The sequence below is a fragment of the Melospiza georgiana genome, chromosome 15, assembly GCF_028018845.1.
Source record: "Melospiza georgiana isolate bMelGeo1 chromosome 15, bMelGeo1.pri, whole genome shotgun sequence".
Classification (NCBI taxonomy): domain Eukaryota; kingdom Metazoa; phylum Chordata; class Aves; order Passeriformes; family Passerellidae; genus Melospiza; species Melospiza georgiana.
The window spans coordinates 4,131,505-4,157,093 of NC_080444.1; the positions used below are offsets into that span (position 1 = coordinate 4,131,505).

General features: G+C 41.4%; 1 protein-coding gene across 4 annotated transcripts in view; it reads left to right on the forward strand.

Annotated features, from left to right (window-relative positions):
• EBF1 (EBF transcription factor 1) overlaps positions 1-25,589 on the forward strand; it is a 261,512-nt gene that overhangs the window by 181,465 nt on the left and 54,458 nt on the right. For 2 of the 4 annotated variants that reach the window (XM_058034565.1, XM_058034567.1), the window contains exons 9-10: positions 14,930-15,063; positions 22,686-22,812. In XM_058034565.1, coding sequence (XP_057890548.1) covers positions 14,930-15,063; positions 22,686-22,812 — 261 coding nt within the window. The remainder of the gene's footprint in view (positions 1-14,929; positions 15,064-22,685; positions 22,813-25,589) is intronic. The other 2 variants (XM_058034566.1, XM_058034568.1) reach the window with 1 other exon arrangement.

Below are 25,589 nucleotides of genomic sequence, written 5' to 3' on the forward strand. Positions count from 1 at the left end.
CCTGCTAAATCATGTTTGCCTGGAGCAGGTTGCACAGGATTCCGTCCAGTCAGGTTTTGAACATCTCCAGGGACGGAGACTCCACAACCTCTCTGGGCAGCCTGGTCCAGTGCTCTGTTACCCCCAAAACAAAGTTTTTGCTCATAATCAGATGGAATTTCTAATTCAAGTGAGAGCGCCCGGGATGGATCAGAATGTGAACTTGGGTGGAGTGGGAGCGTCTGTCCCTCCGAAGAGACAAAACATGGCCAGAGAATTAAGATGCTTTACTTGAGAGAATTGGTAGATAAAGGCTCATGATGATCTTAACAAGATTTTAACTCTGGGAGGCAGTGAGGTAAGCTTCCGGTACTGTATCAAGTTCTCTGTTGTAAATGTTGAGTAAGGACTTGGTATTTTCCCAAAAAATGTATGGCAGATCAGGGGGAGGTTAAGGTTTGAGTAATTCCTCACATGGTTGAGGCTGAGGTTCTCTGATGGGTGCTAGGATCAGAGATGTCAGGCTGGATGATCAAAATGGTCTTTTCAGGAGTGAAATGTTGAATTTACATCAGATCAGCAGAACATGGCAGAGCTAGGATTTGTGCAGCTCAAATTTAGGCAACCAAAACTGCGTTAACAGTTAAATTGTGCCCCACTGAATTTTGCTGATGGTTATTTTTTTTAATCTTCACCAGAGCAGAGTCGCTGTTTGCAGGCCCAGATCCTTTATTCCTCCTTGGATATTACTGAGAATTGCACAAGAACTGGGTGGGTGGGTAGGTGGGGCTGCCCTTCTCACAGCCAGTCACGCCAAACAAAAAGCAGAAAATCTTTTGTTTCTATTTGTCTGGGTCATAAATCATAAATCATAAATCATCCATTATGGAGAGGTACTCAAAAGATTGGAATAACTGGCTGCAATAATTCCGATCTTTCAAAATTTATTTTTAGTTTGAGGCTAAATGAAAACAAGATTTAAACAATGAAAATGGATTTTTAATGGCTAGTTTAGGCAAGGAGATGCGAGAATTTCAGTTCTGCCATCAGAGTGTAGCTATTGCATGAATTGATGTTTGAGTTTGTGGGTTTTTTTTGGTTTTTAAACATTACTGTGTAACATATTTGTGTTAACATTTCTGCAGGAGACTTAGGAGATACCATTTGAGATGTTCTACTCATTAATGAAAGGATTGCTGTTACATAATGTCCATGGAAATATCTTCTGAAAAGCCAAATTTGAATACTCCAATTGCCACAGTTAGAAAGGATTTTCCCCTGACAGTCACTTATCAGAGATTTAGGGTCACATTTAATTGAGAAGAGAAAATTGGGAATGGGAAACACCTCAATTTTACAAAGACAAGATGGAAGGTTTGGTTAGATGAAAATTTTCCACAAAACTGTCATTTAGAATATTCAGTTTAGAAAACTTCACTAATAATGAACTCATCTTGTCACTGAACTGAGAGAGGATTGTAGTTAGCATTCAAGTCTCTGTCTGCCAAGCGTTTCCCCAGAAAAACGAGTATTTGACAAGGCTCCTCCACATGCAAGGAAATGCGTTAATAGCATAAAGCAGGACACTGATGCAGAAAATGCAGCCCACCAGGGTGGGATGCTTGGAGTTGTTATTCTAATCTGGTTTGCTATTTGAAAGTTATTAATGTTTAGTAGCAAAGAATAAAAAATAAGCTACTAATAATTAATATTGGAATGAAGAAAGGCTTTGTGTTTGGCCCAAATCCAGATTACAAGATTTTTTGGGAGTGCATGGCATTGCAAAAAGTGTGCTTTCATTAAAGCCAGTAGTACAACTTCATAAAGTGGTTTTTAAAATCCTAGCCCAAACTGTTTGCTGAGCATAACCAGAAAGCTTTGTGTGTCACAATTGGTCCTTTCTGCTTTCCACCTTCATTCCATGAATTTATAGTTCTCTTTGTGACAAAACAAATCCTTAGCGTGAAAGTGACTGTAATATAAGCAGTGCTGGTTTATGACCGCACTGAGCAAAGCGAATAGGCTTAGGAAGTTTATTAAAAAGATCAAGAATAAAGTTTTATGAAAAACTTGTCTGAAATTTAGAAGTTTAGGATTATTTCACAAAAGTAATTCAAACATTTGATGTGTAAGTTAATGGTACAATGGCCACAGTGAAATGCTTAAAGAGATACTGCCCTTCATCATGTGAATATTTGGGATTTTCTAAACTTCTGATCCATTTTTTGTGAGACAAACGGCCATCCAAGAGTATAGGTATCCCAAAAGAATTTTTCTGGGGGAATTCTTGGACCTAAAGCCAAACTCATGAAGCACTAAGGTGCCTAAATCTTCAGGTAGCTGCTTAGTGGGATTCTTACAACTCTGGCTACAGAATTTCTATCTGTCTGTGAGGTACTTTGAAAATTCCATTAGTTACTTACTGGAACCACTGGATTGGTGGATGCTTCCAAAAATCTGGTCTTGGGTGCTACAGGAACCTGTGTGCTGTTTGCTGTACTGCCCTTGAAGTGCCTGTTAGCACTGGGAGCATAAGGAAGTTCAGAATTAATTATGTTTGGTTAATACCATATCATTATGGTTTTGTAGCAGCTTTCTCAGAGGTTGAGTATCTATCCCATGAAAAAGCAAAGTGCTTTTCCCACAGAAGTCCCTCCTGAGTTATGAAATGGCAGCAGAGTGCTGGATCTCTCCCTGCTGCTGGAGGCTGAACAGACAGCTCGTGTTGCTGTTCCCTGAAAACCTGGGCTTGCATATGGAATTCATAGGTTTGGTGTTACCTGATCCATGCCCAGAGGGAAGGCCAGCACTTGGAGCAAATTCTGCCTGACCACAGCACTGCTCATCTTTCCAGCCACAGCATTAGTGCATGGGTTGGGGTTTGAGGTCACAGCACTGTCCTGCAGGATGTTCAGGTGAAAGCATGGCTCAACTCCCTGGGCTGTTTGAGGAGAAAAAGAGGGGTTGAAAGAAATATTTCTGATGATGTTTGGCTCTCTGAGACACTGAAAGGTAAAGCTACTGTGATTAGGGGCCCTTTGGGGAAAATTACTCTTTTCCTGGGATTGCGACCCTGAAGGTGACGGTGAGTGCTGCCTCCTCCTTCAGCCCTGAGCCTGAGCAGAGGTGCCTGCAGGAAAGCCCAGAGTCAGGTGCCTGCTCAGTATCAGCTGCCAAACATTTTTTATGAGGTTGCTTCTGTCTGCTCCCTACCTATGCTATCGTCTTACCGAGATCCCTTGGTACTTTCCTGAGCCAGCATGGAACTCCCTGGGTCTCCAGGCTTGCAGAGGTGTCTTCCCATTTCTGCTTATTGTATAGAGGAAAGAGGATCCTAATTCAGGCAGGCTGACTCATCCAGCCAGAGCTGGAATCTGACGTTTGACAGGCTGCAATGCCTGAGGTAGGTGGTCTGAATGCAGCCCTAAATAAATAAATAAAAACCTAGCATGACTTTATCAGAGACATTGAAAGAACAACTTCTCTAAGCATTTGTAGGCTCGAGTCCAAAGTATTCACTCAGATTTTCAGCGTGCTGGTTTTATGTGGTGTCATTGCTGGACAAATACAGTGAACTATAAATATAATTTTATGCTTATGTTTTTGCAAGTAAAGCCTAAATGGCTGGGAGGGGGTGCCTGACCCTGCACTTGGAGCAGCACAAAGAACAGAGGAAGGAACAGTCTGAGAGACACAGCACAGCAGAGACAAGGGGGTCTCAGTCTGTGCAATGCAGTCGAGGCTGCTGCTTGAAATGCAGTGCAGGTTATGTTTCCTCCATCTCTGTCCCACTGCCATCACAAACAGGGGCTGAGGATTATATTGCATTGCTGAATCTAATAACAATAATAAAAATATTATTATTACTATTATTAATTAAATAATAATAATAATAGTAATAATAATAATAACAATAAATTTGCATATCCACTCTTTCCATCCTAGATATTCATTAGTTTTCTGAGTATTTCTGGCCAGAACAGAAATTTAGCTAAACCCTCTGATCACTGGGATGCTTTTCCTGCAGAAAAGTCAGATTCCCTACCTTTCCCCTTGGCCCAGGGCCTGAAAACCTGAGGCCATGCATCAGACCTTGGTCCCTCCATTGGCAGTTCTATGAAACCTGTCAGAGACAGCCCGAGCACAATTTTTGCACATGATGAATATGGATCTTTGCTGCATCTGGCAGGCTGCAACAATGAATGCAGGAGACTGTCGTTAATAGATAATAAAAGCAGAAAGAAACATTAATGGGAATAAGCTTTGCTTTTGCTAGGACTGATTATTACTTTTCTGTTCTTGGACTGTGACTAGATCGAGCTGCAAAGAGCAGCTACCAGTGCTGAGTGCACGCATGTGTTTTGTTGCTGGCTGTTTTTTAATCTGAAATATTTAACCATGACATCTTCAAAGTGCGACTGTGTCATACATCCTCATACACTAATAGATTTCAAAGATGAAGAGCCTTGCTGCTTTATGTTTAGTCATGCCTTCATCTATAAATTTATGGCAGTATTATGGTTTAATGAATTGAACAAGTCCCAGAACAACAACAAAAACGCTCTTTTGTTTGAATTTAGATATAGCGCGCTTTGTTCTTCAAACAAGTAATAAAACCAATATGTTTCTTTAGTGGTAAACTTTGGGGTAACTTCATCTCACATTACTAATGAAGCACTTGGGGAGCTGTGTGTGCACATGTACACATGTGTGTGTGTGTGTGGTAAACGGGTGCTTTCAGTCATGGTGTTGGCCCTAGGCTGAGCATTCATATTCCGATAGCGATAGGCAAAGCTCCCAGAACAGATGGAGCAGAGTTCAGCACAAAGGTTTAATCCTATCAGGATGATTCCTGTATGGCCATCTGGATAATCCGGTGCACAAATTCAGTGCCTGTTAAAAGTACAACCTAGGCCAAGATTAGCGTCACAGATTTTCCACTAGACTTGTTCATATTTGACTTTATGATTCTCAGACTCCAGAAATTGCATTAGAGAGCCTGTGATTTGTGAGAGAAATCAGATGAGGAATAAGAACTCTTAGGGTACTTGAATTTCCCTTGAAGAAACTGGATTGCAGGCACTCCCTGTCCCTGGCAGAACTGCTTTGTGTTTCTGCACGGGTTGTTCTTGTTTCTGAAAGACGATTACTGTGAGCTCTCTGTTGTGGGCAGACTTTCTCAGTTCTGTTGAACAAAGAGATCCCAGCTGAAAATTATATTAGTTGGATCTTGTTTTTTTCAGGAAAATAAATTCTTTCTTTCCTGTAGAATCCATCTCAGGTGAATTTCTGATTGTTGTGCTGTGTAATGTAGTTGGGGGGGATTAATTTGAGGGATGTGGGGTTCTGTTTTTTTCTTTGTGATAGTGAAAGATGTAATAAAAATGTAATTGATACTAGTATTTAGTTTGGCGGTGAGAATTTAGATTTAGATTGAATTCTATGTTTCACGTAGAATAGTTTCTGTGTATCACTAAGTGAACCTTGCCAGTGTGGCCATAATGTACCAGTGGGTGTTGGAGCATCAAGGCTCAGCCTGTTGTGCTCTGGATGCTGAGCCTGTTGCACCTTACAGGATTTTGTCTAGTCCTGTGCTGTGACTCTAGGGAGATCTACTATGAAAGATTTACTGCTTTATTAAGGTACAGATGGAAAATGAAAATGAGGAAACAGGACCAGGGTTGGTGGTAAAACAAACTAGGAATTTTTGAAATTGTACCCACCTGCCCTTCTGTTGAGTTGAGGTTTAGCAACGCAGTAAAGCAGAGGGTTAACATTTAGCAAATATAAAATTCTTTGCTGGATCATGAAGAACCAGTCAGTTAAATTAAGTATGCTTTGGAGTATCAGAACTATGCAGAAGTGTTTGTTTTGACAAACTTTTAGGGCTGATTTATAGTATTCATTTTGGGCTTCCATTTGCAAGGTTGCCTCCATCCTCTCCCAGAAATTGCATCAGTACAACTATTTTCAAACTTCAGTGCACTTAAGCAGATGCAGTCTCCTTTCTGGACATGCCTATTGTTTTTAAAGTAGTCATAGTGACTTAACTGGGCTCCATAACTTCATAAGGGAAGTTGATGGTGGAAAGGCATTGAAATTGCAGTGGGAAAGGCAGATACAATTTTTTTTTCACTGTTTAATTAACAAAATTTTGGAGCTCATACTCAGATACAGCAATCCCATCCATGTGTCACAGCTCAGTCCCCTGCATGGTATTTATTGCCTTTGGCTTTCACACAATGTTCATGTTCCTCTGCAAGTGGCACCATGGGGTGGAGGAAGGGCTGAAGGAATAGAGGTGCATTAATCTGGGGGCTTGTGGTAAAACATTTATCTCACTTGGGGGTCAAAATATGTTTGTGCATCCCTGGGGGAGCAGAGCAGTCACTGCTTTGGTGTTGAGGTCTGAGCAAACCCATCCCCTGTTGTGCAGCTGGAGGTGATGCCAAGATTTGAAAGGCCCTGTGCAATATTCTTGGATGTCTGGTTTTCCTCCTGACCCAGTCTGTGCATCCCTGAGCACCTGAGCTGCTCAAGAGCACAGGGAGTGCTGAAGCTGAGGGGCAGGCACTAGTTTAGCAATGCTTGGCCAAAGCCATATGCAGCAGTTTCCTCATGACTGACTCAAATTGAAAGTCCTGCAATTCTGGGGCAAAAATGATGAATGCAAAAATTTGAGCTTAAAGCCAGCCCAAAATTTCCTAGGAATAAAAAAATCAGAGCAGCACATCAAAAAAATTGACAATAAATTAGGCTTCTTGAAATATATACATTTAGAGAGAGTGCAGATATATTTCTCAAGAAGAGGAAAACATGTATTGTTTATATATATAAATGTTTAGGTTGAACTATCTATTTAATTTAACATAATTTTAAGTGGGTTTGTAACATTGCATTTTTCTTGGGGAATTTATTATTTGCCAAACAGACATGACAGACCTTTCTTTGGAGGTCAAGTTTTACTGACTTGCAGGGAGATACTAAGGACTCTGACTGTTTTATTAATTTTTGGAAAGTAGGAGGTAGCTCCTAAAGTAAAACAAAAAAAATAACCCAAATAAGCAAAGAAACTCCCAGAACTTCCTCTGTGATGTGAAAGGGTTTAAGAGAATGAATGAAAATACATTTCTTGCAATCATACAGAGATAACTAAATTATCATTTTATGGAAATGTTGTAAGTAAAATACAGAGCAGATTTTTTTTGTAACAGGTCTCTCATTATTCTGGATTGCCTCCTTTTTCCATGCAGTCATTTTTCAGGCACTGATCAACAACTGAGAGCTTTGGAAATCATTAAGGAAAGAGAAACACAGAGGACTCCATGAAATGTAACTTTGCTAGCTGAGGCATCAGCAAGGATAAAAGAGAAACACTGGCTTAAGTATTGATTGTAGGTGGAATATTATCCCAGGTAATTTACATTTTCATTTCCCATTAATGGGAGCCGTGCATCCAAAACGTTCAGCAGAAAATCACAGCCAAGACCTTTAATTTCACTACTGGAAACCAGAAAAAATGCAACCTCCCATCCCTTCCTTTCCCTTCCCCCAACCTGGAGGGATTGCACGGCGCGTGTATTTTTGGTTCAGTGATTTCACCCAGTGCAGATGTCATGAAGGACCGGGAGGAGGTTGCCATTTTTGGCAGGGTGCTGTAATCTTTAAGGCTTGCATATGCTAAAACCCCCAAATATCGAGGAGCTGGGCATCACATCCTCGTGCCTGTGTCGCACAAAGCTGCAGGAGTTATCTGCTCCAGGGGGAAACCTCTGCTGCCCTGTTTCCTGCACAGCAGCTGCTCATTGCCAGCAGAGAATGGGACACGGAGCCGGCTCGAGACGCAAGAGGAAGGCAGGAAGATCATCACTTCACCCAGATAAGCAGCAAACACATTGTTTAGCTTAAGAGTGAAGATTTAATGCTCCAGTTAAATACATAAAAGCTCTGCCACATTCCCTCTCCCTGAAGTGTCCTTTGGGCTGGTCCTGAGGACTTTTCCCCATCCAGCTGGTTTCATAATCTTCAGTTGCTTTCAGCTGCCTGTGCTGGATGCCAGCCCCAGCAATGCCCCACACACCAGCCTGGAATGGCACCACTGCCTGGGCAGAGAGAATTTTTAGGGTTCAGGCTTTCAGCATGCTCAGAGTAGTCAGCAGCCTGACAATTCCCACTTTTCAGGAAAGAGGATATTATTAGGGCAAAACAAAACCACCCAAATCCCAAACAATTGCCCTCCCTACTCCACAAAACAGCCTGCTCAACCCCTCAAAAATATTTGGTTTATTCTTTTAAATTGGACAAAAATTCCTAGAATTAGTGCTGAGTCCTGAGGCCAAGGTGTTGGTGTTGCTGTGTTGGCTGTGCTGCTGGTCCTTGTGTGAGGGTGGATGTGCCCTGCCCTGCACAGGGAGGTCCACAAGTGATCCAAGGCTGTTGTGAAATGGGAGCCCCAGTTCTGTATCCACTGCCCAGCTCTTGGGAGCTTTTCACAGGACCCAACTATCTTAAAAAATGGAGTTCCTTATCCTGCAACTTCTTCAGTAGGGTTTTTAAGCACTTGAGTGCTTTGTTGAATCACAACTTCCATAAGTTATGATTTTGAGTGCTTAAAACTGATTTGTGTTGATATTCTGAAAAGTCAGTCATTTGGTGAAAGCATTTAACGGGTTGCAGGATCAGACCCATAAACTGTGGGTTAATCTGTGGCTCATTTATTTATTTAGGCTGGAATTAGGTTTTACCCAAGGAAAAAAAAAAGGAAAATTAAATTAAATTCCAGATATTTTCAGTACTTCCTCTAAGATGAGACATAAATTCCCTGTTCCTCTTAATTCCCAGTTTTAACTGCCTTTATGCAACTCTCCTTGCGTGTCACAATACTCTTAGAGAGAAGAAAAATAAAAGCATGTGCCCTATCATTTAAACTCCTGTTGTGATGCAGCAACTGTTGTCAGAGCCTCATCTATGGAATAATAGAGGATGAAACCACACTTCACGATAAAAACTGCAGGCAAGGTCATTCTTACAGTCACCAGCACAAACTGGATATTAATCATAGAGCAAATACATTTCAGAAGCTAAATAGGAGCAGTCCCAGAGCCCTGCTGATAGCTGTGCATCCCACTAATTCACCTCAGTGAACATTTACCTCTAAGCTCAATTAACCCTTATTCCAAGGCCACCCATAAACTTTGTGGTAAATATGTTTTTTTCCCTCCGGCCTCTGTTTTCTATCAGTGGAACAGATCATTACTGTTGGAGGATAAAAAGCTATCTCTGTTTAGAAATGCAGGTCCCTAATTAAGAGTATGAAACGTCCAGTGTGTGTTTGTGAGGGGCTGGAGTTGGTAGATTATTGATTCTGTAAATTCAGATGCTCCTGAGGCTGTCTGTTATTTCTTCTGTCATCAGGTGCTGTTTGAGGCAGGTAGAAATGCTCAGGAGGCAGGTGGGTGGTGGTGGGGGAGAGGAATTTCCTCCTGAAATTGCCTGCACACAAAGTTGGTTGTTAAATGTGTACAAGAAGCTAAGAGGAGATGTTGTTGCTGTTGTTTAGTTATTATTATTGTTATTAGTATTATTATTGTTATTAGTATTATTGGTACTGTTATTATTCTCCCTGCCAAGCATTGTTCAGAGGCAAATTGGAAATGTGGTAATTAGGCCCTGACTGGTAGTGTAGTACTTGTGTCCTGAGCCAAAGTTCAACGCCCTGAAATGAAATTTAAAGCAATTAATCTGTTAGATTTTTATCGCTTGTCCGTGTTTTCTCAGCAATTCCCTCAGCACGTGGCCTTTGATCAACTCTCATACAAAAGCTAAAATGTGTGCCTGCTGCTAGCAAGATGGGGCTGACATTAACATGGCACTCATAAAACAATCAGAGCAGTGAAGCCCTCAAACAGACAGGGCAGAGTAATATTTAATAAAAGCGCACACATAATCTTCAGAATTAGCATTTTGTGCCTTGCAGTACCTTTGGGAGAAGAGCTTTTATTTGTGGAGTGATCATTATTATAACAAAGAAGAGCTACCTAATAATTTCCACTTTAACTCTGCAATATGCCACGAGCGTTTCTGAACCATTATGCTAAACTGTGGCGGGGTAATCATTTTATTGTCACAGTTTGAGGGAAGAAAAATCCCTGTGTATCAGTAGCTGGGAAGTGTGGGAACACAGGAACACACTGCAGCACACAACAAAAAACTTTTCCTTTTTTTGCTCCCCATGTGCTGGAGTAGGTACCTGCCATCCTTTGTATGGGGGGTGATAAGATTTTAACAATGTGTACATTGAGAAAAATGAAGATTTCATAAGAACGTTGTTTTCCTTGGAGCCACTAAGGTTTTTGCTCATAAATCCTAAATGTTTCTTGATAGAGCCCTTAGCTTTGAAGCCAGTGGTAGATTCCCAATGGCCTCAGTAAGTTTGGGATGGCAGAACAGAATTTCCTCTGCCACCTCTGTCTGTGAGCCTGGCCCTTGGGACCAGCACGGTGGGATTGTCACAGGTGGGCTCTGACTTGCCCTGGTGTTGTGCAAAGAAGGAGAGCAGCTCACTGAGGCTCCCAACCCTTAGGCCTTTTCAGCAGGAGGAGGATGTGGCCATATCACCTTCAGTGAGGAGCTGCAGGTCCTGCTGCAGCTGGAGGGGGATGTTTGGTTTTCCCTCAGCCCAGCTCTTCTGAGAAAACACAATGAATGTGACTCACACCAAAGAGTCTGAAAATCCTGTCTGATAGCTGGACTGCCAAACTCTTTGGTTCTTATTGTAGTTGGCTTCCAGCTGTTCATTCAACAACAACAAGAGAAAAGTTCATATATGTAGGAATGAGCAATTATTCTTTCTTTTTTTTTTTTTTTTTTTTGTTATAATTCTTCCCTGGACCTAAAATCTGTTCATGTTATCAATCATGTACACTTCACTGCCTTGATTAGGACTGGTCTAAAGCCCTTCACTGTATTTTTTTATCAGTGAAGCTTCAGACTTGGCCTAAAAACTCTTTTTCTACAGAAAAAGTTAAATTTTATGTAACCTTTTTTTCTATTTGTTTTAAAAACACCGTTTGAGAAATTATGCTTTGGGGTTACAGAAGGGCATGAGAAGTGATAATATTTTGAAACAAAACATTTTGTTTTTCTTGGAGGTATTGAAAAGTGTTATAGTTAATTCTAGGTAGAGATTCTGGAACACGGCATTCTGAAAAAAAAAAAAAAAAAAAAAAAAAAGTCTGTATTTTGGTTTATCTTCTGACCAAAACAAAATGTAGAAAAATCAAGACCTCCAGTGAAAAGATTATTCTGCCTAGCTCTGTTTTCCTAGGGTTGCACAGAAGTAAACACCTTCCAGACAGTGCTTTGAAAGTTGCCAAGTGATTAAGAGCAGAAGTATGAAGAGCTGAGGGCCTGAGCTGGCCAGACATTTGTACCAGGGGCAGAAATAGAGCTGAGGTCATTGCCTTGCCCCCTCCCAGTGTTACCTGTGGTGATGCTGCCAATGGGACTCAATTCCATCCTCCTTGGTGCTCCAAGCAAAGGGCCTGGGAAGGACAAAGTTTTAGACAGACCAGTGTCCTGAATGACACTGGTTATTGCAAATATGTCATTGTATAAACATGGTTTGTGCCCTCAAAAACAGGTAGCAGTCTGGATGCCTCCCTCAGCACGTCTTCCTTGGGATGCAGCCCTTCAGAGCCACTTCCCTGGCTGGGCAGCAACTCCTGCAACCCTTCCAAATAAAAATAAGAGAGGTTGTGTGGGGAAAGCTGGGGAGTCCCTCTGGTTTTTGTGACATGGGAAATAATGAAATATTTTGGGAATGCACAGTGCTCTTGCTCCATCTCAGGCTGGGCCTGCAAAGGGCACCATCCTGCCCTGGGGACTAAACCACCAAGTCCTGACTTTTTATCCTCAGAGACGTCCTGGGCTATTGCCAGCAGGTTTGATGAGGCACTGATTCAGCACAATTTTTACATATTTAAATAAAGTGCCATGTGCTGTTGGTCACAGTGGCTTTCCAGGTGAGAGGTGTCCCACTCACAGCCCCAGCTCAGCACAGAGCCCTGAGTGTCTGCCTCAGTCCCCCTGGCTCCCATGGATGGGACTCGACATGTGTTTGATATGAAGCAAATAGATTTATAAAATATTACAATCAAATACATGAGGCATCACAGACAGGGCAGCAACTTGAATCTCTGAGTGCAACACAGGAAACACAAAGAACATCACAACATAAACAGCAATAACTTTTTTTGTGGGGTCCTGTAACTGCACAAGAGTATCTTGCATTCACTTTAAAGATTACTTAAATCTATAATTTTCAATTGTAGAGTCATTTATGTTGGAAAAAACCTCTAAGATTGAGTCCAACTGTAAACCCAGCACTGCCAAGCCCACCACTGAACCATGTCCCCAAGTGCCACATCTACATGGCTTTTAAATACCTCCAGGGATGGTGACTTCCCTGGGCAGCCTCTTCCAGTGCTTGACAACCCTTTCAGCAAAGCCTGCATATGTTTTCTGTTAATGGCTTATGGTCTCAAATAGTTTTTATTCACTGGTATTTAGGAAAAAAAATGTTGCTTGTAGTCTTTAAGAAAAGTAGCTCATTCTCTGACACATGGGAAACTGATTATCTCTGGGTTTTATTGTGGGGGGTATGTGTCCACAATCAACTGGGAATACTGGAAAGGGTGTAATTTGGGAGTGACTTTAATTTTTATTTATGAAAAAGTTTGATTCTGTGAAAGGGTTAGATGGCATTTTGAAAAGCTGCTTTCACTGTAAATCTGTTGCTGTGAGCTTGGCTGAAGGAAAAGCATTTGCTTTTGGACATCTCAGTGGTTTTTATGCACAGTTTTATGCAAGTAATTTGAATCCAAATTAAACATATTGAAGTTACTTCTGTGCGCGCGCTACGTTTTCGTGACGGTAATGTCAGGATGTTTCTTTTGTTAGCTCATGTAAAAGTTAATGGCTGTACTCTGCCAAGTTTGGAGTAATGATTTTTTTTGCTGCCTGTTTGTGTTTTTCCCTGGAGCTGGCATCCCCATCAGCTTAAGTAGTGGAAAAGTTTGTTCTGACACTTGCAACCTTTTGTAGGTAGGGCTGGGGTCGGTTTGCTCCCCATCTGTGCCTGCCACCACCAGTGGTGTGAGGCTGGGGCAGTGCTCACAGAAACACTGCTCAGGGTGACTCAACTGCTCCTTTTCCAGCTCCCTCCTCTTCCCAGCTCCCCACCCACCCTCCCTGCCCAGGGGCTGGGGGGAAGGAGCTTCCCAGCAGCCACACTGGCTCTCGCAATCAGCTCCAACCAACCAGAACTTCACTGGGGAATCATCAAGATGCACTGGGTCTCTTTAGCACTTTATGTCTGGAGCATTTTGAGTTAGGCTTCTGTGAATGAATTAATTTCCTGTCTGTACAATTAGAAGAATTTAGGACAGGGGCTGTGCCTCATTAAGTAACTCACTACATTGCCAGGCTGAGTAACTCATGAGGGTAAGGGTTTTATGCTGGATGGTGCTAACACACAGTGGTTTTAATATCCCCATCTTACTACTAAGTCCTTACCTGAGGAAGTGCCTGAGTTCTCTTCCTTGAGTACATCATCAAATAATCAAAGTTACAAACCAAATTAACAGCTCAATCAGCCTTTCCATCAAGTAGCAATTCACAGCCAAATGGCACCAACCCTAAATTTGGGCAGTGGCACCCATTCCTGATTTTGCAGTGCAGCCTCTTCCCTCTGGCATCATATTCACAGGAAAGAATCATTCTTTCCAGCACTGAGGTTGGCTGGTGGAGTTATGCTGCTCCTTGAACCTGTTTTCCATGAGTAATGAAATTGTTGAGGTACCTGCTTTACTCAAAATGTTATCTAATATTGCCAATGCCATACTCTCATCTCATGCAAGGAAAAGTTGGTGGCATCTTGGGTGAAGTTGCTTCTTTCCATCAACCTGTGTGACCACCCTGAGGCTCCACAGCATTGCGGAGGAGCAGGAGTGGAGTTACCCAGGGCTTTCTACCTATTTTTACAGTAATGTTATTTCTCTTGCTTCAGCACTGTTAAGTTCCAAGGTGCCCCTGTGCTGCAGAGGAGGAGAATCAATATATGAATGTTTATAATGCCCCAGCCCACCAATATTTGAGCTACTTCTGCCTAAAAAGTCTCAAACCAGAAGCTCTTAGCCCAAGATCTAAGCAGCACTTGAGTTTTCAACATCCTCTCAGAGGCTCTGAGTAGACACAATGCCAAGAAAGTGGCTGTGAGATTCCATGGATATGGCAAAATGTGTTGCACACACATTTTGTTTATCCTGTAGATGCAATACAACTGGAATGACTGGATGGCAGCTGTGGCTTTTGGTTATGGGGTGTTGGTTTTTTTTTGCAGTAGTCAAAGCATTAATCAGGGCAGCATGGTTTAATACTGAACAACCTGGATCTGATTGCAGAACAGTTAGAGAAATGCTGAGGGTTACACCCTTTTTTATTTTGCCAATATTTTCCATAATATTTATGGGAGTTTCCTTGGTGAGTTTGGGTTCTGATGGATAATAAAGCAAGCTTACTGGAGATTGTTTTATTAACTTAGGTCTTGTGCATTTCATATACAATAAAAAAAAAAGGACGTGTCCTGATTTCCAATTGGTCTCTGCCCATCATGCTGTGATTTTTTTGCTAATGTAGAATTTAAAAAAAAAATCTTTTTTTCAATGCAGATAATAAAACCAAACAGAAATTAATTAAGGAAAAAAAAAATGCTTCCAAAGATAGAATTTGAGGTCATGCATATGTACTACAAAGAATGTGATTGCTGAAATCTTTATGTTAGTAAGGGGGGGAAATGAAAGCTCCTTTTATTTTATTTTTCTCACGTCTTCTATCATTAAAATCCAGTTCTAACAGCAGAATACTTCTCTTTTTCATGTGTGTTGAAAAGCAGCTACACCATGTATCAAAGCCATCAGTCCAAGTGAAGGATGGACTACAGGAGGTGCCACTGTCATCATCATAGGAGACAATTTCTTTGATGGGTTACAGGTCATATTCGGCACCATGCTGGTTTGGAGTGAGGTAGGTGTTGTCTCATAGCTAATGTCTCACAGCTTTGTCTCCTTGTAGCCAGCCTGTCCTTTCTCTGGGCCACATCCTAAATCAGCAACAAATGTCGACACACGAATCCTTGCCTTGCTCTGTTTTATGAAAATAATTAGTCAAATTTACCTGTGGCAGGAACCCATTATAGCCAGGGGGATTTGCATCTTCTTGTGCTGGCACAGAATTTAGCTCAGTGGGTTTTATTCCATGGAAAGGGGAGGATAAAGGCCTGTGTGAATAATTCTGTGTTTAGTACTGCAATAGCTAAGGGCCCACAGGAAACAAACATTTAGGTGATCCCACTTTCCACGGAAGCTGGCTGCTGGTAGCTGCAGCTCAGTGAGGTGGAGATTGCAGAATTCAGCACCTCTGAACAGCATATCCCTACAGCCTGGATACTTGCTGTAAATATCATTTTCATAGCAGCAAACAAATGCACCATGTTGTATCCACAGCGGACTCCTCATACCTAGCAAGGGCCCCTGTAGTTTCACAGGAACCCTTTCCTTGTTTCTTATCCCTTTTTTTTTGCTGTTGTTATTCCTCCCAGCTCCTTAAATCCTGTCTTTTCTCAGGACATAATTAATGGTGGAGCCTGACATTCCCCAAAAATCTGTGGAAAGTTAAAACCCAGGCAGGTTTTAACCCCAATGGCCATGGCCAGGGCTGTAGAAACCATGGCAGAGTTCCCCCACTGGCACAGGGAGACAGCTCCGAGGAAAGGTTTATATTTTGAACTTAGGGCTTTCCAAAAGCATTTTTGAGGTTTAATAAGAAATTTTAATTTTCATTATTTTAATACTGAAAAAAACCCCCAGCCTCCCTGAGATATCTATGCAACACTTCCCAATGGTGAGAGGGTTTTCTGATGCTTTACCTTACATCCTGTAAATATTAAATCAACACCACAGCCTAATTTATATCCAGCACATTCCCCCTACTGATTCCATGGCACATATGGCAGCATTTTTTCCATGTGAAGAGTATTCTCTAATGTCCTTCACTATTCTCTCTCTCTCTCTCTCTCATCCTTCCACTTGAGGACAAGTGTGGATGAAAGGGCATTCCAGAAAAGGAGAGATGGTAAATGAGCCCTATTCTGAAGCCCTTATGTGATCATGAAAGTGCCCCCTGGGCCCAGTGTAAGCATTTTGTGTGTTACTATTGAAGCCATTATGGCTGCAGACGTTTAGCAGGGAAAGGTGAAGGGGCTGGGAGGAAACTGCTCCGATTCTGGTGCTGCAGAATTGGATCTTTCATTATAAATCTTGATTCTATTTATTAGTGGAAGCCATTAATTGTCAATTTCTAATCTCAGGAGACTGAGTGCTGGTCAAAACATTGTTGCTGATGTTTGCAAGGCCTTGTCATGGAATTAATAATGTTAGAGGAGGTCCGGACTGAAGCCAGTCTGTTGTCTGGGAATGCTGCAATGGGCTGCAACTCTTTCACTGCCTCCCTTTTACAGAACTGCTTCTCATTTCATAACCAATGAGAGCAGTCAAAAATCATATAGGAGAAAAGAACATTCTTTCTAAAAGAAGCAGACAAACACGATAAACAAGTGCAGAAATGCATGAGCTGAGTGATCCCTAAATAATAGTGATCTATAAATAATTCAAGTTACACATACAAGCCACCTATGAAGTACAAAATAAGTTCTTTCATTTGCCTTCCCATTTCTAAAAATGTCTAAGGAATTTTCAGTACCCAAGAAGAACATTTTTGTTTTACTTTAATAGAGTATAAGATTGAACTGTCAAACCTCTGAATCTGAGTCCATTACAAAACTGGAGCAGGCTCATCCTGAGTTGCCAGTAAGGCCCAGTTATGAGCAAACTCAGCCAGGTTATTTTGTCATTGAATTCTGGACAAATTTTAAAGTTCATCCTGCTGTTTCATGGATCCAAACAAAACATAATTTTAACTGGGCTTCAGAAAATCCCAAACAAAACCAGATAGGCAGAGACTAAAGAAAAAGAATGAGTCTTGCAGAGCATTTTCATGTGGATTTTTCCAGCTTCAGTTTCAGCTATAATTGCAGGTGGTTTGGGCGATGAAGTCTAATATTGAAATTAAGCATCATTTTGCTGCAGACTTTGCATGGGACCTTGGGCAAATCGTATAATCTACTTAAAGTTCAATTCCCTTTCTCTAAAACAGTAATAAGATTAGTCACCTTCTTTGGAGAGGTGCTGTGAAGGTAATTATCATAAAGGTCCTATATTACTCAGACTTTATTATAGGAAAATCCATGTAAATACCTGAGCTGCATGGATATTTAAAATATAAATCTTACCCTAATTCAGAAGTAAAGTTAAGAGTCAAAAAACCCCAAACAACTCCCTTTTAAGAGTGAATTTGTTGCTGTCAAGCAGCATGTTATAAATAATTTGAAATGTAAATAATATATTTTTAATTTATTTTACATGTATTCAGGTTTTGTAATTGAAATATTTATATGCTTGAAATGGAGTTGACTGTGTTAAAAAAGGAGTTTTAAAATGGTTTCTGAAACACATATTTATTATTTAAACATATATTTTAGCTGTAAACACTCTAACATAATTGCAACCTTTCTCAGCCAGGGAGAACTAAATAAAAACTTAATTTGTCACATTAATTTTGAGCACAAATGCAGATACCCTAAGCCAGTAGGTTCAATTAATCCTTACCTCCCATATTACTTTAGAAAAATGACTTTAAAAGCCCTTGGTATTTTTAGAGTACAGCAGAATGGGCTGTCTAATGCCTTTTTCTTTCCAAGGGACTTTGGTAACCACCAAGCAAACAGCGCTGCTCTATCGTGTGCACATGCTGGGTGTGCTCGGAGCCTCCCAGCAAACATTCTGTGTGCCAGACAGGCTCTGCTGCCTGTCTGTGCTGTGCACACTCACACAGAGCTGGAACTGGGGGGCTTCACCAGCTTCTGGGTCCCTGCGTGGTCACAGATATTCCAAATCGGTGCTGCTGATAAGAACCCTTCTTGTTTCTCTCTCCCGTTGGGGTGCTCAGACTCTGAGAGTCAACTTGCAGGGCAAATACATGATTGTGAAGACAAAATTAGTTTCTTATAAATATTCCACAATATTTGCTTAAAAATGAACTATTTCTTCAAACATTTTCCTGCCAAGAACATTCCTGCAGCTGTACAGAGTCAGCTGGAAACAACTTCTTTTTCTTTTATATTAAGAAAAGATGAAGCACTGAAACATCTTTTTTTTTTTTACCTTTGTACAGCACAGAGGATGATTTTTTTTTGGTTTGGTGGCTTTTTTGTGTATATATATATATATATATATATATATATATATTTTACTGCTGCTGAATCAAATTCTGTGACACAGTTTGTTATTTTGCTTTTTATGTTTGTTATTGATTTTGGAAGTCTCTGGCTTTGAGTGCTTATTTTGGAGCTCTGACTCATTTTTAAAAAATGAGTAGGCACCCTCTTTTTGCAAACCAAGGCTTATTAAGCAGCATCTGGATGCCCAGAATTGAGGCATGCAAAGTCATTGGTTGTTTTTTAAAATATAGGTACCCTAAGGGTTCTGTTCTCACTGAAAGCTGTCATTACCTTCAGTTGGTGGGATTTTTCTTCATTCCTGTTCTAATGGTCCTCTTCACACAGAGTCAAAGTCAAATTTATGACTGATTGTCACCATTTCCCTAACCACAAACCAGAGCTCAAGCATGCAAAAATAAACTAGTGACTCAGATTAATGACATCTCCTTATAAAATGTCACTTTTAAAAAAAGAAAGTAACCTGGCACTCTGAAGAGTGTGAAATGATGCTGTATCACACAAGAATGCCTAGAATATATTTGCAAACCACAGAAAGAGGCTTGTTGTACACACTCAGACCAAATGTGTTTTGGATTTTGAAGGCCAGGCACCACCCGCCATTCAAAAGGTCCCTAGCTCAGGTTTTAGTGCAACTCCACTGTATTTCCCAGCTGACATGTAAGAATTTATACCAAACAGCAAATGCAGTTGCTAAGTATCAGGCCAAATCACTTGAAAATCCCTGGGGAGAAAGGTCCAGTTACTAATTTTATGTCCAGCTCAGTTTCTCAATTTGTTAAATGCTGGAATGGAGGAGGAAGATGTATCTGGGAATTTTGTCTGCTGGGTTCATGTCCAAATCACAGGTTAATGCCTTGCTCAAGATTTATATTTAAAAAATAAATTCAGAAAGGGGCATAACTCAAATTTAGGGATTCTTGGTTCTTGGCATGTTGTTCTTTTGGAGTCTGTTCATCCACCAAGAGTTCCCAGCTGAGGTGAGGGTTCACAACTGGCCCTGCTGGGTCACACAGGGAGCTCATCTGCCTCAGGGTCTTGTGGTTGTCATTGGACAAGGGCAGATGCCTAAAAACAACAGGGTGAACATGTCATGATGCTTCCCCAAAGCTCTTTACCAGTCTCCCCCTCTTTGGGGCTCAGAGGCATCCAGAAGTGGTGTCTTTACTTTTAATATCCCTGGGTGTAATAGCTCACCTCTTCCAGAGGCTTTGCATGTAAATATGAGGCAGACTGTGCCCTGAAGAAGGAACAGGCTATGTCAGTGTGAAAGGACAAAAGGTGGAGTAGGTTCCCCACATCAGGCCCCAAGCTGACAGAAAAGCATCCCATAATTCTGGAGTTATGGAAGGCAGGGGCAGATCTGCTTTTGCTGTGGATGGGCTTGGACTGCCCAGAGATGTACAGCACCAATTGGGTCACCTGGATTGCAAACCAGAGTCAGGACAATTTGGAGAGCTGCTCCCAGTCCGTAGCAGATCCTGGCAGAGCTGTGGAACCAGAATCTGAGACCCAAGGTGGGAGGTTTTGATGTGCAAGGGAACATTTTTTGTCCCTTAAAGCCAATCTCCTGCTCTGACAGCAATCTAGGGAACTCCTAGTGTGTAACCAAGCTGCCCAGAGTTCCTTCTGTGTGCAGGAGACCTGAGGGCTGACCCAGAACAAAGGCCCAGCACCAAATCCCTGACAGTGGTCAATGACAGATGTCATGGAGAAAAAGCAAAAGGAAAAGGAACATGTATTCTCCTGGTTTACCTCCCAAGCTTTAGTTGTAGGGAAAAGAGGAATAAAATACATCCTGAGTGTCCTAAACGATAGGACTTCAGACATAATGTTCACCCTTTGGGAATGTGTGGGCGACATTATTGTATATTTGTGGTTTTAAACACAGTTAAACTTATTTACTTCAGAGCACAAAGGAAAACCAAATTGTTTGTGGAGAACAAACCAGGAAACTTGCTTAACTCTCCCCAGCTCTCTGTAACAATGGACCATAAATAGGTCAGACGTTTCTTGGGAACCAGGGAAGATGAGTATTGGAAAATGCCACAAATTATGTTTAAAGAACATTAAAGTGGTGACAGACCAGTAAATGCTGGGAAATTCAAAGATACAACCAGAAGCTGCATGTATAGCTCATGCCAGAATGGGGGTGAGGGATGCAAGGCTCATGCTGGTGTAGTAAGATGAGCGTGTTAACCTTTACTACTAAAATCCTTGGCTGTTTTTACAAATATTTTTTCCCAAAAATGCCAAAATTTTTTTCTCATCTTGCCAGTCCATCCAGTTAACCAGAACCACTCGAGGATGGGATTTATCTCAGTTATGTTTGGCTGCTTACAGTTGAGCAAATGGTCTAAGCTTGTCATGTTGGTTCAGTGGGGATGGCTCATCCCAATGTGAGAGGTGTCTGAAGCACTAGAAATCAATTGCTGCTTGGCACTGCCTTCTGCCTCTGCTGGCTTTTTAGGGCATGGAGAGAATTGGCCTGGACTTTTAAGCTTTGGTCAGCTCAACTGCAAGACAACTCAGTTTAAGTAAAAGCATTCCATAGAAGTTTGGGGTTTGGTTTTAGTTTTTGTTTTAATTTTTAGTTTTTTTCCCAAATTGGTAGAGTGAGCAATTTAGAAAAAAAGGCAGATTTCTTTTAAAAAGTAAGTGAGTTTCTAAACCACACGATTCCAAAGCAGAGCCTGCAAACATACTTTTGGAGCTCCCAAACAAGAAGACATCAACCCCTACATGATAATTTCTAAAATGACATGTGGCTTCTGACTTCTGTGGATCTGAATAACTTTTGGAGCATTTGATGCTGGTAGTTTTGGTTTTAACGTTCAACTTGATTTAATATTAATTTTCTTATTTTAAATATGGAGAGCTCCCTACTGTGTGTGCCATTTCCCTCTGTAGCACAGATGGCTCTCAGACAGATATTGCTCTCCTTCTGTGCTCTTTTTTAGTCCCATGCCCTAAACAAAGAACTGGATCAAAGTCTGGGGTTTTTTTGGTAGGGCCTTACTACAGTGCTGAAACATTTGGTTCCTAGTAAAAATAACAACAAAATAAGCTTTTTATTTTAAAAAAATCTATTTAAATTTATTCCTTAATCCAGGACATGATTTGACCAAGAGTATAGAGCACTTAACTGCATGGGGTGCTCACACTTTGCTCATAACCTGTCAAGCCAGGTTATGGTCTTGGTTTTATTTGCCTCTCTGGAGGGGCATTAATGTGCAGAGAAGGATTATCCATGTGCCAGAGCTGTATCTTGGTTGTTGGACACAATCCTGTCATCTTTTCTCTAGACCTCTTTTTACTGTTTTTTTCCTAAGGGAGCACAATGAGTGAGAATAGGACATTTTGGTGATGGGGAAGACAATGCTGTCGCTTCTGAGAGCAGCAGAGATTTGAGTTAACCTTGCTATGAATTAGTGAACTCCTAGATAGCTCTGCTACTCATTTGAGGGACCACATTTTAAATCCAGCCCAGAATCCTGAAAAACCAAAAATAGTCTAGAGCCTGGAAAGTGCAGCACTGACCCAGCCCAACTTTTTGTGCCAAGAGCATCAGAACCCCCTGCCCCAATAAAAAGAAAGTCAAGGTTATTTATTGATTTCTGGGTAAATCCATGCCTGAAGAAGCCCTCTCAGAAGTGTGTCAGTCATTGCAGTGAAGGCAGATTGGAAGTGATGGTTAGATGGTTTTCTTTGGTACATCATTTTTGAGTGCTCTCATAATTTTGAAGGAAAGATCCAGCATCCTTTGGAAGCCAAGATTTGCATTTCTACAGGAATCAGTTACACCTCCACAAAATGAACAGAAAATTAAAACAGTAGCACAGGGTGCTCTGCCAGTGCACAGATGTCAGCTGGGGACTGGAGTATTTAAAACCTTGGACTTGTGCTGTGCCATGTTCACACATGTAATCATGTGTCATTTATGGATCTGATTTGTTGGACACTGTCATGACCTCAGAATTCATCTGAGCAAATGTGGGTGTCCTGCTGCTGTAGGCTGCAGTTATTGCATTACACCAGGGCTGATGCTTGTACTAGGAAGCAAGTGCCTGCCATGTATGAAAACAGGAATAATGCTGTTACAAGAATGCCTGTAAATATTGTGGTCACTGCCTTTTGTGTGGGTTACATCAAGATTGTGCTCAAACACTGACAGGTTAATTACATGTTTCAAGCTTATTTACTGAGATCTGAGAGGAAAGTGTTATTAAAGAAGCGTTCAGCATCTAACAGTGCTTGTTTTCTCTTTCTTCTCCCTCCCCAATGTTTTCTCTAGCTGATTACTCCACATGCCATCCGTGTACAGACGCCTCCCCGACACATCCCAGGGGTTGTAGAAGTCACATTGTCCTACAAGTCTAAGCAGTTTTGCAAGGGAACGCCTGGAAGATTCATTTACACAGGTATGGATGCTTTAAGTGTAAGGGGGAAAAATAGGGCAGGCAATATATCACCCTTGCTAGGGCTTCTGCTCTTGTCATTAAAAGCTGTGCTGTGTTATTTTGGCTGAGACATCACTGAAGGTACCAGTTGAGGTTGGAGTCAGAGCTGGGGGGCTGTAGGGATGAATCTGAAAGCACACCAGTGTGGGATTTTTGTTTGCTTGTTTGTCCTCACAATAGGACATCTCTTTACCCAGGAGGGGAGAGGAAGGAGGGAAACAGATACTCCAGTTCTCACCAAACAAAGAAAGTGTGCAAGCACAAGGAGCCAGACACACAAACCTGCCTTGAGAAGGATCCTGCTAAACTTCTCCATCTCATGCTGTCCTGCAGGTGTTGCAAGGGTTCCAAGCCTGTTTGCCAGCCCATCTCACCATAACTCACTTGTCTCTGGCTTCCAGGGAGCCCAAGTAGCTCTCAGCCCAGTCAGTGCTGCAGACACAGCAACTTGCAGTGTGCTTTGGGGTGGTCTCCCACACTGGACACCACTAAGTTGACTGATTTGGCCTCAAAAAAACTAACCAAAAACCCCCACTCTGGAACACTGCAGGTGCTGTCAGTGTCAAACCAGTCTCAGTAGTTACAAGAATGGCCTGGGAAGTAAATCAAGTAGCAGCCTAACTTTTTAAAAAGGATGTGTGTCGTTGGCTCCTCTGAGGGTGTGTGCTACAGGAATTAGCAGCTTTGCCCTGGTCTTGATGTGCTTTTAATGCACTTGTTGTTGTTAACATCTACAGAAAGGACTATGCTGGAGCTGTTTGCCTGAACTGTGCTTCAGCACAACCCAGTACAAATCATTTCCTCATCCTCAATTGCCCTTGGAACTTTAGGATATATCATAAATACTTGTGACTAAGGCATTCTGAGTTCCACTGGGCTCACACATTGCTCCAACTCTCAGTGTACACACAAGGACTTGAGGCAGAGTACAGAATTCTGTGCTCCAGCTGGGCAGGAAACTCTCATTTGAATTTTGTTAATACTAAGCAAGTTGAACAAAGGTGCCTTATATTCTTTCTTGTCTTTTTCAAATACCCTCTCCCCTAGATGAGATTATTCACTGGGTTTCTTTAAACTGACTCTTAAAATTCTCACATATTGCCCTGCTGGCTGAGCAGCAGGCACTTGTGGAAGCTGTGCGTGTGTTTATTTGGGAGCATTATGATTTCAGCAATGCGTGGGAAATCCATATATTGGACAATAACCCACCATATAAAAAAATTAATTAGAGTTTTGAATGTGTTGGAAGAAAAGGAATAGCAAAGGTCAAATTGATGGTGTGAACCATGACAGGAGAGTGTTGCCCAGAGCTTTGGGCTGTTTGAGGGGAATCCTTTCCCTTTCAGGAGGTTGTGCTCTCCTGCCTGTTGTCACCCTCCTGGGGTGGCTGCCCCTGGGGCTGGTGAAATGGCAGGTGTGGATATGGAAGGGAAAAAAAAGGGCAAATCTGCTCCCCTTAACTTTGCAAAGAAATTTTTGATGACTTTAAATGGAAAAATGGGCTGAACCCATTTTGGGGTTGCTTTTCAGATCATCATTAATTAGCTTTTCCAGTGAAAAGGAGGGCAGCAGTTTAGCTTGTCTGCCCAGAAGCAGATGGCTGAATGTGGAAATAAAGTGTCCCAGTAGGGAGAGTATTTCCATGTATGCATTTTCTGGTTGGTGTTTAAAACACAGTATTTTTCATCCAGTAAATGGAAGTTATGAAATACTAAACAATAATGATAAAATCAAAGGTGATCCAGTCCATTCTCTCATGCAGTCACTTACAGAGGTACAATAGATACAGAAAAGGTGTTGTGACTGAAATCCTACCTCACACAATTTGCATTTTCCTTTTAGGCCCAGCCTGAAATTAAATGTAGCTTTTTAAAAAGGACTAAATGAAACTAAAATAAAAACAATTAATGCATCCTGACCTTCAGAAGTGCCTTCCAGCCCTTTAAACAAAATGCAGGTTCAGTACATGCCTGCCGATTAGTTTTAGTTAATTGAAAATTATAGGATTGACCCAAGAGGAAAATTTTGTTTGCACTCCAATCACTTTTACAAATTAAGGAAAATTACCACAATTTTGTTTAGCTAAGGTTTCACACTGAGTTCACGAAATTAGCTCAGCCATCCCAACAAAGTCAGCACTTTGTTAGTGAGCACTAGAAAAAAACTAATAGTCTATGGTGTGTACAAACGAAGCATAGAAAAAGCTATGATGCTTTAGAGAACTAGGCCAAGTGGTTTTAATTAGGATTATTGGTTCATTGTAAGTTTTGAAGAACAATCAAACTAGCAGATTAGCTGTTTCTTTTAAAGCTAGAATTTCTTGCCATTCATTTTTCCCATGAGAACTTGTTTTAACTCCCACATAGCACTATTTTTTTCTTTTTTTTTTCCTTTTCCTTTTTTTTTTTTTTTTTTTTTTTTTTTTTAACAAGGCCTGCAGGAAATGGACCAATTGGAAGTTGGGATACAGTAACATTCCCCAGCATCACTCCAGCCGATGGGAGTTTTTCACAATGTTCTTCAGTGAACTCAGTGTTCTGGAACATATTACAAAACCACAGAGGCCAAATGTTTTCTCAGAGGAGTTTGGCCTCTGTTTTTGGCCGAAAACATTTCAGCATCACTTGCTGCTTATTTACCCTGCTATTAGGAACAAGAAAAGGGGAGAGCAGCAAAAGCAGGGGGGAGAAGCAAAAGAGAGGGTGTGTGAGAGGGAGAGAACGAGACCTGGGGTTTGT